This window comes from Entelurus aequoreus, linkage group LG04 (assembly GCF_033978785.1).
Source record: "Entelurus aequoreus isolate RoL-2023_Sb linkage group LG04, RoL_Eaeq_v1.1, whole genome shotgun sequence".
NCBI classification, from domain to species: Eukaryota; Metazoa; Chordata; class Actinopteri; order Syngnathiformes; family Syngnathidae; genus Entelurus; species Entelurus aequoreus.
Genome location: NC_084734.1, coordinates 60,253,402 through 60,271,523, shown reverse-complemented (window position 1 = coordinate 60,271,523; position 18,122 = coordinate 60,253,402). Strand labels below are relative to the sequence as shown.

At 40.0% G+C, this 18,122-nt stretch overlaps 2 protein-coding genes across 2 annotated transcripts in view; both read left to right on the top strand.

Annotated features, from left to right (window-relative positions):
• Nucleotides 1-18,122, top strand: part of LOC133648886 (m7GpppX diphosphatase-like) — a 375,169-nt gene that overhangs the window by 257,468 nt on the left and 99,579 nt on the right. The gene's annotated exons all lie outside the window — the stretch shown is intronic.
• LOC133648887 (AF4/FMR2 family member 2-like) overlaps nucleotides 1-18,122 on the top strand; it is a 380,782-nt gene that overhangs the window by 322,107 nt on the left and 40,553 nt on the right. Inside the window, 5 exon segments of the mRNA XM_062045401.1 lie at nucleotides 3,229-3,444; nucleotides 7,413-7,614; nucleotides 9,123-10,169; nucleotides 10,258-10,373; nucleotides 17,456-17,681. Coding sequence (XP_061901385.1) covers nucleotides 3,229-3,444; nucleotides 7,413-7,614; nucleotides 9,123-10,169; nucleotides 10,258-10,373; nucleotides 17,456-17,681 — 1,807 coding nt within the window.

Below are 18,122 nucleotides of genomic sequence, written 5' to 3'. Positions count from 1 at the left end.
TCAGGCTTGGTCAAAAGGATAGGACTCAGATGCAGAGTAGGGAATACTTCGACAGGCTTTTATTTTGACAGCTTCCTTTCACCTCCAGAGTCAGGGTAATACAATATCTACAATAACAAAACTAGTCGGCGAAAAAGGTTCCAAAAAAAGGAACAACCGAAAATCACTCCGAAAGGAGGAAAGCACAAAAACAAAGACAAACTATAATTGGCGCTGTATATGCTATAAAACGTATTATTAACACAAAACGCTCCAACAGGAGGAAGAAACAATGGCTATGAAAGATTCGACACTTCAGCTGAAAAAGTAAATAACAAAAAAATCACTCTGCTGAGGAGGAGAAAAGGAAAACTCAAAATAGGAACGAAGGAATTCAGGATCAAGGTATATAAACAGTGGACGAGGCAAGGCAAGGTATGGACATGGATCCTAAAGAGGCACGAAGACTCGAGACAATCTGGCACAGAACAAGGGGAGGCGTGGGCTTACAAGACACATGGGGGTAATGGGAAACAGGTGGAAACAATCAGGGGTCAGGGATGACGTCAGACTGATGACACAAAAAGAAGGGCAAGTGATCTGACACGAGAGGAGTTACTTTTCAAAGTAAAACATGCAATTCACAAGACAGAAGAAACCAAGACAAGACATCCCTCACCGATTGACAGTGAATGTGTGTGTGTGAATGGGTGAATGTGGAAATAGCGTCAAAGCGCTTTGAGTACCTTGAAGATAGAAAAAGCGCTCTACAAGTATAACCCATTTACCATTTTAAAACACTTCCTCGTGGTGCGAGATAAAAAGTATTGAATATGCTTTGGTGTAAATTTTGCTCCACAGTCCCTTTTACAACCTACTTTCTTTGTATGTCTGCAAGATGTTCCATTCTGGAGGTCTTCCCAGATTGCAAATGAAACCACGCTCCACCCCCTCTGAACATACCATAGTTTGTCTTCTGAAAATATACATAAATACATATCTTGAAGATGAAAGTCACCGCTATTTTGTTGTTAAAAGTTAAAGTTGAAGTCCCAAAGATTGTCTCACCCACACACTAGGTGTGGTGAAATTATCCTCTGCATTTGACCCATCCCCATGTTCCCCCCCTGAGAGGTGAGGGGAGCAATGAGCAGCAGCGGTGGCCACGCTCGGATATGATATGGTGATTTAACCCCCAATTTCAACCCTTGATGCTGAGTGCCAAGCAGGGAGGCAATGGGTCCCATTTTTGTAGTCTTTGGTATGACTCAGCCGGGGTTTGAACTCACGACCTTCCAGTCTCAGGGCGGACACTTTAACCACAAGGCCACTGAGCAGGTCTAAGTAGTCTGTAGTGGTCTGTTGACACAAACAAACATCACAAATATTATACAGATTCACTCGATCACAACCTTAGGTATACCTGCACACTCTCAGATGGATACAGAGCTACATTTAACAAAAGCTGCTTTTACGATCAATCAATCAATGTTTATTTATATAGCCCTAAATCACAAGTGTCTCAAAGGGCTGCACAAGCCACAACGACATCATCGGTACAGAGCATTTTTGTCTCTGCACGTCGGTGTTGTTAGCGTTATTTAATTTTCAACTACGTATGTCCACCTCACGCCAAAATGCATGGACCTTATGATTGTTTTAGCAATGTTTAAAACAATTATCCATCTTTGTACCGTAATAACATTTATGTGTTAAAAAACTTAAATCCTCCTAGGCCCCACTTAATGTCAACATTCTCCTCTGATTTTGCAATAAAAACTACGGTATTGTATTAGTCCAGCTCCAATAACCCTCCCCGTCTCTCTTCCATTGGTATTGTTTACTTCTTAAATTGTAAAATGTGTAGGTACTCATCACTAAGGAAAAATGATCCATTTGTAACACCTTTAGATTAGCAGTAGACATTGAGTTGACAACTCAGGGTTAACTCGATGTGTAGCACATATGCTTAAGGTGTCAGAGTTAGATTAACCAACATACACTTCTGTAACATATGCATCATCTCTCATTGCCCACATGTGTTTTTGAAGCTTTTGCTTCCATAGTTACACAAGGTGTATGCTGTACTGTATTTTGTTATGCTTTATCATCACTAGGGTTGTACGGTATACAGGTATTAGTATAGTACCGCGATACTAATGAATCATATTCGGTACTATACCGCCTCTGAAAAGTCCTCGCCTCCATGGCGACAAATAAAGTAAGTTTCTTACAAGTATCGTCCCTGTAGGACGAGGAATAGCTAAACATGATTCACTACACACCGTAGCTCACCGGCGTCAAAATGTAAACAAACGCCATTGGCGGATCTACACCTAACATCCACTGTAATGATACCAAGTACAGTAGCGTATCTAGTCGATACTATGATTACGTCGATACTTTTTGGCATCACATCTTCTCTCCTTTTTTTAAAATTCATATTATGTGTATAAACTCATGAAATATGTCCCTGGACACACGAGGACTTTGAATATGACTGATATATGATCCTGTAACGACTTGGTATCGGATTGATACCCAAATTTGTGGTATCATCCAAAACTAATGTAAAGTATCAAACAATAGAATAAGTGATTATTACATTTTAACAGAGGTGTAGATAGAACATGTTAAAAGAGAAAGTAAGCAGATATTAACAGTAAATTAATAAGTATATTAATAATTCATTTTCTACCACTTGTCCTTAATAATGTTGACAAAATAATAGAATGGAAAATGACACAACATGTTACTGCATACGTCAGCAGCTAATTTAGGAATCTTTGTTTACTTACTAATAAAAGACTAATAAAAGACAAGTTGTCTAGTAGGTCCACTATTTTATTTAAGGACAAACTTGCAATAAGAAACATATGTTTAATGTACCGTAAGATTTTTTGTTAAAATAAAGCCAATAATGCAATTTTTTGTGGTCCCCTTTATTTAGAAAAGTACCGAAAAGTATTGAAATAATGTTGGTACCGGTACCAAAATATTGGTATCGGGACAACACTAATTATCACATATCTAAAATTATTACGGAGTTATATTCACTCTGAGGGACAAAAACATTTGAGAAAAAAGATGGAATGGGGGGATTTCCCACAAATAGATTTAAAATATTGACCAAAAATACACAATTTTGCAAAAATCACTTTTTTTCAGAAAATGAGACATGCAACTCCATGTCCTTACGTGTTGCACATGAAAAAGGACAAAGGAAAGTCATGTCTGTCTGTCTTGCAGCCCGAACAAAGAGAAAACGAAGGCCAAACTCAGCCAGAAGGCATCGGCGGAAGGTCAGAGGTCAAAGATGAGGCTGTCACCCGGACCGATGCCTGGACCAGAGGTCGCCACACAGAGAAGGACCACTACAGGGAAGAAACAGCCAAGACGGACAGAGAGGTCGAACAGCGTGGAGGATAATCAGAGCCAGACATGGAGCAGAGCAAATCAACAAAGGTAAGATAGAAGGACACTCTACGAGACAGAATAAGGGGCTTGAGGACCAGTGTGTGTGGGTGTGTCTTTTGCTTCGAGGAGGTGTGAGTCGCACGGGTATAGGTGGATGTGTGCGCAAATGGGTGTGTGCATAACTAGGCATTTCAGGAGAGCACATACACCTGTGAGGGAGGATAAGGAGAAGACAGATCTTGGTGCCATATTCCTTGTTTACCGCTGTATTTGGGCATTATATTTCATCTTGTTATTACTTCTGTTTGTCATCAGATCCAATTATTTTTTTGCCACCTTATTTTGTAACATATTAAACCCACTTAAAAGCACTCTGGAGTAACAAAAATGTCAAAAGCGCATCGTTCAGAAGACGAGGACCCAGTCCTAGCCCTCCAGCGACCAAAAAAGTGAAACAAGGTCGCAACAGACACAAACATTTTAGGCCTGATCTATTAAAGGTTTGTGCACAAACAGCAGATCTACTAAGCACTTGCGCAGAAGATTGTGTCATTTCAATGAGCAAAACATAAAGTGCAATCCATTTAACGTACCTGTTTTCATGTACTTTGTATGCAGGATATATAATTATTACCACAATAGTAGGAGGAGGAAATATAATCATTTAGCACATGTAATGTGATGTATCATTCCTAAAACCATTATACGGCCACTGTTTGGCATCTATATTTAGCACGTCTGGAATGTGTGTCCAAACTGGCACAGATACGTACAAATGGCCTTGCTGCTGTCAGAAGAAGGCGATCTCTGAAATATGACAGACGTTGGGGAGAATGACTGTTCCATGATTGTGTCGACAATCGACATATTTCTGTCAGAATTGAAATGATTGATACATATCGTCTGTCCAGCAATTCTATCCGAGGCAGACAAATGAACACCAAAATGATTTCTGCTAGCGTTTTTTATGTTGTGGGTTTTTTTTACACCGGAGATATATTTTTGATATATCTCCTGTTAATGTTTCTTTTATATGAAAAAAACATTTTGCAGCATCCTTCCAGTGCATTCCCATAACTTAGGCGTGCTGTTGCCCAGATTGTGATATTAGATTGCATAAAGTGTTGTGCATGTTAATGTCATGTGTTGCATGTTCAACAACATAGCAAAGCAGCACAGGTTGGTGAGCATCATCACAAGAATGTGGAGGAAAATGAGTGTCTCCATGGTAACAGCTGGTATAAGTACATGCAAATTTGTCATTTATTATTTGTAATTGTTATCAATTGCCCACGCTTGATGTTAGTAGATCAGGCCCTTTGCGTCCAGTTGTAAACGACCATGTGATTGGCATTTTAAAGTTGTTGTTTTTTTGCCAATAATCATTGTTTTTGCAAAGAAAACCAGCTTAAATACCAGAAGACTTTGCCTTACTAAAGCCGATCTACTTAAAAAAAATAAGTAGAACAGTCACAAAGGCAACTTCATGTCACTTTGTATTTGTGATCAATTGACTTTCACTTCTGCTTCGTCCAACAAGTACAAATCAGATTTGATTAGGTTCAGTATGTCAGTCCATCTCTTGTACCAAAAACTTGTCTGAATACAAGAAACTAAAAATAATCTAATTCAACCTTAGCTTTTATTTGAATGCTAGTGAAATGTTCCCTGATTTGGGTAGAAAATAGGCAAATAAAAAAATAATTACACCCATTATTGGCTTTGCGCTAATCTGCTATGATCCACACATTCAAAGGATCACTGAGCTTCCTAGCAGCTGTTTAATAATTCTGTCAAATTGCCTGGAGTCCCGTGTTGATCCTCATCTTGGTTAATAAAAAAAGATTTGTAAAAATTAAACAATAATCCCCTGTCTGGCCTCCTGATATTGTTGACTATTTCCCCCGTTTTCTTGCATGTCTTCTGACTGTGCTTTGCACTAAAGATGAAGTATGACTGAATGCAAACTCTATGACGTTTAACCCACACAATCACTCGTCTAAATATTAGGCACACATTCATGGTCTAAGCCAGGGGTCAGCAACCTTTGTTATCAAAACAGTCATTGCTTTCCCCTCTTTCACTGTAAAAAAAAAAGTAGTCTGGAGATGTAAAACCTAACAGTTTATAAACGTTTAAAGTGTTTTAATTGTACAGACAAAATAGTCAGTACATGCAGTTTTAAAATTTGAAATCAAACCATAGAGGCATGGTGGAGATATGTATTAAACAATATTGCCTTTCTTCATATTTCCTCTCAAAGAGCCCTTTGAATTTTGCCCCATTAGTGACATTTTTCGCGTCGTTGACGTTAGTGGATATCTCCATATATGGAAGAAATTTCCCTGAGGATCTTTGCTCATGTCTGCCATTAGAGTCCGACGTTGAAGTCAATAAGTTCCTGGCTCGTACATGCATCCTCCGCTGTTGCCATTTCTCATACAAAGTAGTGTATAGTTCTAACTAAAGCCACCTCCCAATTCGATTACGATTACGATTCAGGAGATAGGATTCGATTAAAAATTGATTATTGATGCATCTTTAATTCATGTATATTGATGCAGTTTTACATTTTTGTTTTTTTCTAAATAAGCGTTTATCACTTGCAACTTTTAAAACAGTGCATTTGTAATAAGAAACAGTTAAATTAATTCCCATCACATTTATTATGTTATATTAGATGTGTGCAAAACTGGAAACATAAATGCCCTGTAATAAAAGAGCTGGTTGGAACTCTCAATGAGGTGGCTCGCTGCAGTCAGCCACATTTTAGAAATGTCTGCCTTACATTATTTACAATAAATAAATTGATTATCGATTATTGACGTTTACTAATCGATTTTATAATCACTCATGTCCGATTTGCGATGCATCTAAAAATGTATTATTTCCCCCATTTCTAGTTCTAGCTTATGTCTGTCATTAAACTCCGTATGGAAGCGCTAAGAAGTACAACATGGCTGATGGGGAGAAGATGCTGTCGAAGTGGAGGCACATGAATAAGACCACACACAAAACAGCGCATCCTAAAGAGAAGGCGGCTTAAAGATGGTCTGTAAAACTTAAGCAATGCAAAATTTTCAACAAAGAACCACCATTACATGTTATGTAGACCACAAGAAAGTGTTTTAAAGGTTGAAAAACATCATAATATGACGCCTTTAAGAAGTTTTTCCTTCACTTCCTCGCGCACACCCAATCATCATTCAGGACACATACACGGTCTCACACAAAGCTGGAAATTGTAAAACTCTTTTCAAAAATTCAGATTTCTCCCAATATGGTGTTTTTTAAAAATGTCCTTCAAAGAGATCCAAAACAAAAAGGCTGACGAAACAGATAGTTACATGACAAAAGCTGTCTTTTAATTTCCAGTGAACAGAGCTGCACATTTTACAAAATATTTAGTAGTTTTTGTGTGTAGTTACTGACTGCTGTTTCTAAAAATTAGTGCTGTCCAAAGATACATCAAATATTAGTATTTGAATACAATTCCAATTTTATTGTCAGTTACAGTACTTGAATGCACTACATGTATTTGCTCAAACCTTGGTAACAGTTTTAAGCAAAGTCTCATCAGGCTGTATTTGGAAATGAAATTTGCCAGTGAGCACACCAGTCACTCATCTTTGCACTGACGTATGCATTGACCTAATCACTGACCACATAACAACCCACGCTTTTCAGGTAACCATCCGCAGTCAAGGTAAAGGAGCATGCACGGTCAAAACGAATTGTATGATAAATACATGATTAAAACAATAATAGTTTATGATTAATCACATGAGATAACTCATAAATAATAGTGTATTACGACCCCCTCTTGTAGCTAAAGAGGTAACTTAACCACTATACTATCCACACTCAGCATATTACAGGCAGTATGTTTCACCGTTCTTGGATACAATGTCGTTGAATTACACAAGGGTACCTAATGAACTGTCCATTGAGAGTATATCTGGGTTTTTTTTAATGTTTTTGCATATCGTCTCTATGTGTTATTGTCTCCTCATTAGCCCTGCTGCGAGGGAAAAGGACCTATTCCCTCTATCCTCCTTGGAGCATCAGAATCCGTCTAGGCCAAGGACTAAGCCCCCGAGTGGGAAAACGGCACCCAGGAAAGAACCTCGCGGTGCCACCATGCCAAACAACACAGTTGCAACCCCGGTAGCACTACAGCAAACCACTGTGCCAACACCCACTGTCAGTGTAAATCAGGTTAGTTTGTGCATGTGTGTGTTTCCATCATCTCTGGTTTATTAGGCCTTGGCAGACAAAAGTGTATTTTTATGATATTGAATGAGTATTTCATTGCTGTCAATTTTAGATAGTTTTATTAATGCATAACTCATGGATTTATGGAACAATATAAAGTAGAGAGACAGTCAAATAGCAAAATATATTATATTATTTACAAGATGGAAATGCAAACACACAATATTGCACTGGCTTTATTCATAGCAAGAGATCAGACTTTTACTGTTGTTGTCCTCGGGTGAAGAAAAGGGTGATATGTAACCAAAACACAAAATATGTAGAATTTAACTCATCCAATAAAATCCCTCAAGAATGCTAATGTGTCAAAGATAAATGTAAGCTCAGTTAAAAGAAAATAGAGGAAGTAACAATCGCTTTACGCAGCACTGACAGTTTGTCATTTTGTGATCTTAGCTCACCTTTAGGGCTTTGTGTTTGTTGGCTCAGGAAATTAAAAATAAGAAGCAAAAGCAACATTGCAAAATAAAACGTATGACCTCAACAAAAAGCAAAGAGCAGCACATCTGTCAACAGAATTTAACAGCTGTCACTGTTTTATTAGAAGTTCAAATAAAAAACGTACATTTGAATATTACTGTGTCTTTTTGTTCCTGTTCTTGTAATACAGACATACAGGGTTCAATCCCCAGTGAGAGTTTTGTCAGGAAGGTATTCTAATGTACAGTACACACCTTCTCATTCAATTTGTTTTCTTTATTTTCATGACACATGTGGAGTTATGTACTTAACAAAAAAAGGTGAAATAACTGAAAAAATGTTTTATATTCTAGTTTCTTCAAAATAGCCACCCTTTGCTCTGATTACTGTTTTGCACACTCCTGGCATTCTCTCGATGAACTTCAAGAGGTAGTAACCTGAAAGGGTTGTCACTTTACAGGTGTCATAGCTTTGATGCCTTCAGTGACAATCTACAATGTATAGCCATGAAAATAAAGAAAACCCATTGAAATGAGAAGGTGTGTCCAAACTTTTGGCCTGTACTGTATATATAAATGTATTGAAAACATTAGATTTAAGGATATGAAGTTTATATATGACATGTCTTGAAAATTAGAACAGAATGATAATGTCCACTGGTAGAATTCTGTCAACTTTGTCTGTTGATGATTTATTTGCTTCTTAATTTGCATGTGACAGACATCAGACTCCATGTGCTCAATTGTGAGACACGTGTGCTGTGATTATTACTGGCATTCAAACATTAGCAAGCCAAATCATGTTGTGTTTCACAGACCAGTAAAACATGCTGGCAAAGCGTTGTGCCTAATTTGCATTATATTATCACACGCAGTAAATTATACTTAGCTCCAGTGCAGCAGATGGCATACTATATTGGCATAAACTTGCAAAAAAAACTACATTGTATTTTTGTTATTCATCGGCTGGTGCGGAGGGAAACTTGTAAGCCAATTTGACAATCATATTTGTTTTTCTTTTTGTTCAAACAGGAAAAAAGAAAGCACAGAGGCCCGAGTAGCAAAATCACACCCAAGTCTAGAGAGTTTGTGGAAACAGATTCTTCATCCTCTTCTTCCGAATGCCAGTCTGATTTGGAGGAAACCATCAAAAACCCTGCTTTGCCGCCTCCGTCGACACGTACCGCAATTAACACACAGACTCTGTCCAACTCGTACACTCCTCCTCTGCCATGTTTCGGAATGGGAGGTCTGGGAGCCTTTGGAGGGAAGGGACTTTGTGTTCGAGATAGTAGCAATGTGACCACTACCATTAATAGTAGCACTAGTAGCATCAGCAGTGGTGTCACTGGGAGTGGTAGTAGCGCTAATACGCTGAGCATTAGCAACATAAATGCTTCATTTGGTACCTCGGTTCCTGATCCTGGAGGGTTAGGTGGACCTTGCAAAGACTTGGAGTCTGTGCCACCACACTTGAACATTGGACAAGATCTGCCCATTTCCCCACTTAGGGAATACCAGGAGATACAGAGTCTGTGGGTGAAAATTGACCTGAGTTTGCTTGACAGGGTGCCTGGACGAGGTTTTGGTCAAATATCCCTGGTGGGGATGATGGAAAGGGACAGAACTGAAGGAAGAGGGTGTGAAAGACCAGGGGAAAAGGCGGTGGTGTCTGACAGGGAGAGACAAAAACAGGGTGACAGAGAATGGCAAGGGCCCAGACAAAGACAGAAGTTAGCTAAAGGGGAGAAGCTGGGGGAAGAAAATGAGGCATTAGTGCAGGACACAGAGAGGCAAGGTGACAGGGACAGATTTACAGAGAGGGACAGGCAGGCTGACAGAGAGGAGCGAGAGAGGTTCAATTTAGGAGCGAGAGACAAGGCGACAGAAGGAAGAAGAGAAAAATTATGTCAGGGTCTTGGATTCCTGGACAACCACTGTGTGCAGGAGAAAAGTCTTCCAAGACTACCTGGGAGGACAGAAAGGGGGGACAGTGGAGGAAAACACAGGAGGCAAGCAACTGGCAACATGGTTGTCCTTGCAGAAAAGCACACGAGCAAGAGCAAGAGGAAACACAAGGTGTACAGTTGTTGTATTTTTATTTTTTTCCTTACACAACCTCTTTTTTCTTACTCATATCAATGTCCTGTCTTCCTTATTTTCCCAGTCGGACCACAGTGAACCTTCCATCAACAGCAATAAAAAGCTTCAATTGGACAAAGACTGTCAGCTACTCCCACCCTGCATTTCTCCAATACACAACCACAAAAACAGCTCTGTGGAGTAAGTATTGACAGTCAGCAGTTCAGCACACACTAGGAGGAACTCTTTCACAGCTGTCTTGCAGAAAATACTTGAGTAAAAATATGTGACCATGACTTTGGTAGAGGGCAGCACGGTGGAAAATGGGGTTAGTATGTGTGCCTCACAATACGAAGGTCCAGCGTTCGATCCTGGCCTCGGGATCTTTCTGTGTGGAGTTTGCATGTTCTCCCTGTGACTGTGTGGGTTCCCTCCGGGGCACCTCCAAAGACATGCACCTGGGGATAGGTTGATTGGCAACACTAAATTGGCCCTAGTGTGTGAATGTGAGTGTGAATGTTGTCTGTCTATCTGTGTTGGCCCTGTGATGAGGTGGAGACTTGTACAGGGTGTACCCCGCCTTTTGCCTGAAAGCAGCTGGGATAGGCTCCAGCACCCCCCGAGAGGGACAAGCGGTAGAAAATGGATGGATGGATGGATGGACTTTGGTAGAAGTCACATTCTAGAAAATTACTTAAAGAGGACCTTTATGCAAAAACAACTTTTCTTACCTGATGATACCCAATTTTGTGTATTTGAAATCAAACCATAGAGGCATGGCGAAGATATTTATAAAGAATCTTGCCTTCCTTCATACTTCCCCCAAACAAGCCTGTGAGGTAGGATGGATTATCTTGGCAAAGAAATAAAATGTTCACTAACACAGATTTAGACATATTTATAACATAACATATTATAACATATTTGTGAACAATATTTGAGAGGAATAGGTATTTTGTATAAATAGTAAAAGTTTTAGATCTTTGAGTTCAACTTGTGACGGTGCAGCGAGAGAAGAAGACGGCATGGAGGCAGTGACGTTGTTAGCTCTTATGTGCGTAAGGTGTGTGATTAATCCAAAGATATGTAGTGTCACTTCTTAATCCTCTTCGTCCCTGATGGGACATAAAGCTTCGACGATCTGCCTTCATCTGGACTTGTCTTGAGCAACATGCTCTGCCTCGCCCCAGGTTAGGTTCAACTCCTTCAGCTCAGCTGTCACCGTACGCCGCCACGTGTTCTTGGGCCGGCCTTGCTTCCTTTTCCTAGGTGGAGTCCAACGTAGTGCGATCTTGGGGATGCGATCTTGGTCCATCCTGATAACATGCCCAAGCCATTGGAATCGGCGGCATTTGATCTCTAGCACCACACTGTTGCACTTGGTCTTCTTGTATAGATGTGCATTGGATATTTTCTCGGGCCAGAAGATTCGACAGAGTTTCCTGAGGCATCCATTGTGGAAGGCTTCGACTTTTTTCATGTCGTAGGATGTAACTCGCCAGCACTCCAAGCCATACAACAATACAGATTTTACATTACTGTTGTAAAATCGGACCTTTGTTCTTAAGCTATATTGACTTTGACTTAGACTTAGACAAACTTTAATGATCCACAAGGGAAATTGTTCCACATATTGCTTGTACTTCCAGATGGTGTGTAGCCTAGCAAAAGCACCCTGTGCCTTTCCGAGTCTTGCTCTAATGTCCTTTTGTGCAGAGTTGTCCCTACTGACGAGACTTCCCAGATAGGTAAGGTCCTCAACATAGTCGAGAGCATGTTCATTCACTGTGATTGGTACGTCTGGAGTGGCATTAATGCGCATCACTTGTGTTTTAGACACATTTATGTTCAGCCCTACCTGTTTGACTTTGTGTGGTATTTATATGAGCGTGGTTACCAGAGGGTGTTGAGGGTGCGTGTTGGGATCGAGGCGGAAGTCCAAAGAGGGCAAAGCAGGCTCGGAAGTCGAAAGGCAAGGCGGATGGTCAAGGACAGGAGCGAGGGGTCGTGGTCAGAGGGCAGGCGTGAGGTCGAAGTCCAGAGAGGCAAGAGGAGCTCCAGAGTGAGTTCAGGAAGACGGGACACACAGCTCGACAACGAGGAAGGGCGACGGGAAGCTGGAGGACGACACAACACGAGAAACAGTGAACACGACGGGGAGGGAACACAGAGAGAGAGAGATAGCACATGCGAGAAGGCTGGAGACGTGTTGGCTTACTGTACGGGTACGAGAAGCTACGTTCTGGCACTGGATCTCAAGACGCGCTGAAGGCTGAAGGCTGGTTGCTCGTCAGGGGCAGGTGTGTTGATTGCTGATTGCTTGCAGCCGCGCGGAGGCGCTCCAGCATCCGAAAGGGAACGCCCGTGGGAGTGGCCCGCAGTGCGCACAGCAGGATGAGAGGCAGCAGGAGCGTGACTCATAACACAACTCATGAAAAATTGGAGCAAAAGTGTTATATATCTCAGGATCCGTGAGGGTTGATATGGTAAAATCATTTCAGATACATAAGAGGGTGCAAGGCCATTAGGACATTTGAAAACTAATAAAATAACTTTAAAATAGACCCTAAATTGGACTTTAATGCTACTTTAAAACTGATGTAATGCGCTCCCGCCCTCTGGTCCTCGTCAGCACGCGTGCAGCTGAGTTTTGTAATCATTTTAGAGTTCTGATATTATTGCATTATTGCAATATGCATTCATTTATACCCAATTTGTCGTTACAATAACCTGATAACCACCAGCACGTAACTGATTGAGGTGGGCTGAAGTGTCTCTATGCAGCTCTGACCCATGACCAATCGCCATAAGGTCTCCAACTCAAGCCCTGGTCTGTGTTGACTCGGATCTACATATAGAAAAGGAGTCACTGTGATCGCCCACCGTCTGTTTTCTTCATGATTACAGGGGTTTATATTTAAATGTTAATGAAAGCGCAGTGGAGTACAAATTACACAGTGACTTTAAAAAATGATGTATGATGGTCTTGTACATCAGAATAAGATGAGTGCCGCTCTGCATAAGAGTTAACGTGGCAGATGAAAATGTTTACCCTACATCTCATCCCTATCTCAGATTATACAGCAAGAAAGAAAAGTTAGGCTGACCTGGAATTGAACCCTCTGCATCATGCGCCAGACGTCTCAGTGTGCGGATTGTCTGTATTTCACCCAAGAGGCTTTTTATAGTAGCTGTAAACTGCCTTATGTGATTACTCGACTCAGAGTCTTTCAGCAGTTTCTAATCTGTGACTTTTTGGACAAATTATCACGGCTTGGTCCGTGAAATCATCTCAATATAAATTAATGGCTGAAAATTAGTATTTGGAAAAAGCAGCTTTGTAGTTATGAAAGCCAAAAAGATGTTTCTCAACTGGCCGAGTATTGCACTGTACCACAATATTTGGCAGATATAACGTGGTCATTTTGTGCGAAAAGGCTGCAATTTAGTCTTAGTTATCGCTTTGAAAGATGTATGAGGGCCTTGGAATACACGCACAAACGCACACGCACACAACAGCACATTAGCATAGTCGTACACACTTGCTCACATCCATTATTCTGAACACTCACATAGCCATAGCCCGCACACACACACACACACACACACACAGCAACTAATTAGTTTTGTCTCTCAGGTTTTGTATATTATCACTAATGTCTAGGCCTGCGGTGCTGTTCTGCGAGCTCAGCAACTTTCACATTGCATCAACCCCCCAGAGCTTCTAGTGAGAGGAAAAACATAAAAATATTATCTATGGTGTTGCAAACAATATGAGTCACAGGAGCTACAATAAGGCAACTGAGAGACTAATCATCTGTGGTTTACCATGGAGGAGAAGAAACTACTACTTACAGAGAAACTCATCATTCAACAACATATGAAATGAATACATAATGCAATAATTAACAAAGCACTGAACATGTTTGCGTTATCAACTTCAGAATATTTTTGCATATCTTTGAATACATATAGTTGTTTTAAAGTGATAAAAAAATACCATCGTACATGAATATTCTTTAAAAGTATGCCATTATTCCAACAAAACTGTCCCCATCAGTATGTTAAATCTTGGATAAACAGTGTGGTTGAAGGGAGAAGAGATCCTCAAGACAAGAGCTCATATTTTCATTTAGTGTTTGTAAGAGACTTTTTTTGTTTCAGTTTCAAAGAAGGTTAGCTCAGTGGACTTGTGGTTGGAGTGTCCGCCCTGAGAGTGGGAGGTCGTGAGTTCAAAACCCCGGCCGAGTCATACCAAAGACTATAGAAATGGGACCCATTGCCTTCCTGCTTGGCACTCAGCATCAAGGGTTGGAAATGGGGGTTAAATAACCAAATGATTCCCAAGCGCGGCGCACGCTGCTGCTCACTGCTCCCCTCACCTCCCAGGGGGTGAACATGGGGATGGGTCAAATGCAGAGGATGCATTTCACCACACCCAGTGTGTGTGTGACTATCATTGTGACTTCAACTTTTTTTTATTTTCCTTTTATTTTCATTCAAAATTGTCTAAAATTTCACATTAGTTTATTGGAACCTGCTAGGGAATTGATACGATTTTTATTTTGATTCTGCTTAACGATTTGGTTCTTTATTGGTTCTCTTATCGATTCTTATTTGGGGGAAAAAGATAACAATTTGATGGATGAGCATCAATTTTGTTTAGTTTAGAGCTAACATGGCTCTACAAAGCCAACAGTGAGGTTTGAAGAGGCACAACCCATAGAAAAAAAACTTCTGAAAATAAAGTTTAAAAAAATCTGGAGAATTTAACAAAATAAAATATGTGTAGATTACACAAGAATGTAACATTTCGTGACATTTTTTAAACTTTTAAGAATCTTTGTCTTCTACTTAGAAAATATACCATTCAATATACTGTACAGAGGTTTGTTCAGATTTACAAGGTGAAACAAATAAAATGACATGTGATCATGGCATGCAACACTAGATATTTCAAAAATGTATTTTGTTATAATGTTGATGTTTATTGCTTACAGCTTTTGAAAACCTTGAATTGAAAATCTCAGAAAATGTGGTGTTTTGTTTTTTTTAAACTGTAAGCTATGATCATCAAAGTTAAATTAAATAGAGGCTTGACATATCTCACGTTGCATGTAATGAGTTAATATCACATATTAGTTTCACATTTGAAGTTAATTGCTGACATGAATGGACTATTACACAATATTCTAATTTCATGAGTTCCACCAGTATAATATTATGACTGAGAAAAATGTGGTTGGAAGAAAATATGCAACTTTTCTCTGACTACGATTGAATATTCACCTACCGAAGGAGCATCTATGTGTCAAATTGTTGTAAGCTTTTGACTATAAACTTAGTCACTGCTCGCTGACATTTGTCGTTCCTGGCCGAGTGGTACTGTTCCCTGCCACGGTGAAAGCTACCAGCAGACGTGAACTGGAGCTGTTACTGCGCACCTCCAAACCGGTCAGAACATGTCTCCTCGCGCTCATCTAAATGAGAAGGCATTCATTTAAATTGAACAGATAATAGCGCTAACATTGCGATGAGATCGGCGTGGTTCATGAATGCGACATTCATAGAATGCTGTGTGTTCAAATGTTTCAGCATATTGCTCGTATGTCCCCCTCTTGATGAAATAGCAACCTTGGAATTATTAAAAGTAGCGCTGGTTGCAATCTTTTTGAGTAAAATGTTGGCAAACTTTGATGCGCTTTTTCCGGCCGGGAACACGCCATGTTGCTGTCTGATGTCACTACGCACGTTGCGTAATGACGTCATCCCTACCCGGAAGAACCGTTAAGAGAACCACTCGACAAAATGATTCCAAAAAAGTGATACACTTGGACCCGGTTCTGAACAAGAACCGGTTTTCGACTCCCATTGCTAGAACATGCATTTTTTTCTGATCAACAGTTTGCTATAAACCCTATAAATAATTGGAGTATTGCTGTTGTTAATTCCTACCAACAGTGGCACCTCGGAATACAAGTTTAATTGGTTCCGTGAAACAGCTCGTAGCTCGAAAAACTACATTTTAACATGTGACATGCCTTTTAAAAAGAAAACTAACTTTTAGATAAGAACTATTGTATGAAAACAATGCAATGGAATGTAGTACACACAAGTACAGTAGTTTTATGAAGTAATGTAATAATAATGTACAGTGTTTACTTTCGAGAGTGGACTTTCAGGGTAGTTCCTTCCAGATGCTTCTCAGTCAAACACACCATCATCAGCATCTCCATAATTTCATAGATAAATGTTCGCCGTTTAGATCCAATTTTATTGCCCTTAGCTGGCATTATTCTGCTTCAGAGTGGTGCAGTCTACCTGTGATTTGGTCAAACTGCTTTGCAGTGTCAGCTACTTGCTCTGTCATGTTTCTGATGATTTGTTTCTTTAATTTAATGAATATCATCCACTTTTTTTTTCTTCTTAGCACTCTCCTTTACACTCGCTGTCTTTGTTGCCACGGTTGAAAAACAAAGTTACTATAAGCTAACATTGGCAAAGTCAACACCGGATGATTTCTTATTGTGTTTTGTGTTGCACCCGCAGAGCCAACCAGCAGCTTGTCACCCGAATTTTTGCTTTCAACCAAAAGGATAACAGTTAGCCGAGAGACAGTTTGTGTCTAGAAAAGCCCGTAAGCCGACGGAGATGCTACACATGATCAAACATTGAAGAGTAAAGTACATCGCTGTAGGTCACTTGACAATAAATGGTCAATACATTTGCATAGATCCTCCCCCTTACTGCATAAGTTCCATTATTAGTTGGCCATCAGTCAGCATTGGTCAGCCAACTGTTTTGCTCACTGCATTTAAGTTGTGCGCCAACATCTTGTCTTGCTGTCTGTTGATTTGACCACCAGCTTGTGCAGAAAGTTTTCTGGTACAGTCGTCTGGCCGATCACTGTCTCCTGTGTCCATACTGCCATTAAGTATGCCCATGGGGGTCACATTGTCTTCCACCATGCATTTGTTAATTTAGCTTGAAGTCAATATAACTATGTAAAGGTAAGTACCACCCACGCTGGTTAATATGCGACTACGCTTACAAGCACACTCAAATATTAACAATGCATCACAAATTGAGGAATTGTTAATATTGGATGGGTAATAATAACGACTTGAATAATAATGATTTGTCTATCTCATCCACATTACTGCAAGAAACTCAAACATTACAAGGTTACGTTTCCAAATCCCGCGACATCCAATATTGCAATGTTGTTGCAATATTAATTGTGTGTACGTGTGTGTTTGCCCGTATGTGTGTGTGTTCCGCAGATCTCTGAGCAGGAAACAGTCCTGGCGGCACGATGAGAAGCTACTTCCTCCACTTCTTTCACCCCTCTCTGAAGAGCCCCCGCATAAAAAGAGCTGTGAGGGCAGTTCATCGCTCAGCCAGGAGGGCGGAGCCACTGGGACGCTCCCCTGCCCCATTTCCTCGGTACACAGACACAGGAGAGGAGAAAGCAAAGCATTATCACACGCAAGAAACAATGCTCCAAGTGTAAGTCTCAACTTTAGCATGCTCAATTAAATTGTTTATGAATATCGCACATAAAACATTTTAAAAATATATATAGCGTAATAAATATATATTTATTTGAATTATTTTTTTTATGTATTTATATGTTAAAAGTTCCAAATCAATAGTATTGTTGATTTTCTTTATTAAATTTGAATAATGCATTCCACTGATTTAATATGTGGGGAATTAAGAGTACCGTATTTTTCGGACTATAAGTCGCAGTTTTTTTCATAGTTTGGCCGGGGGTGCGACTTATACTCAGGAGCGACTTATGTGTGAAATTATTAACACATTACCGTAAAATATCAAATAATATTATTTAGCTCATTCACATAAGAGACTAGACGTATAAGATTTCATCGGATTTAGCGATTAGGAGTGACAGATAATTTGGTAAACGTATAGCATGTTCTATATGTT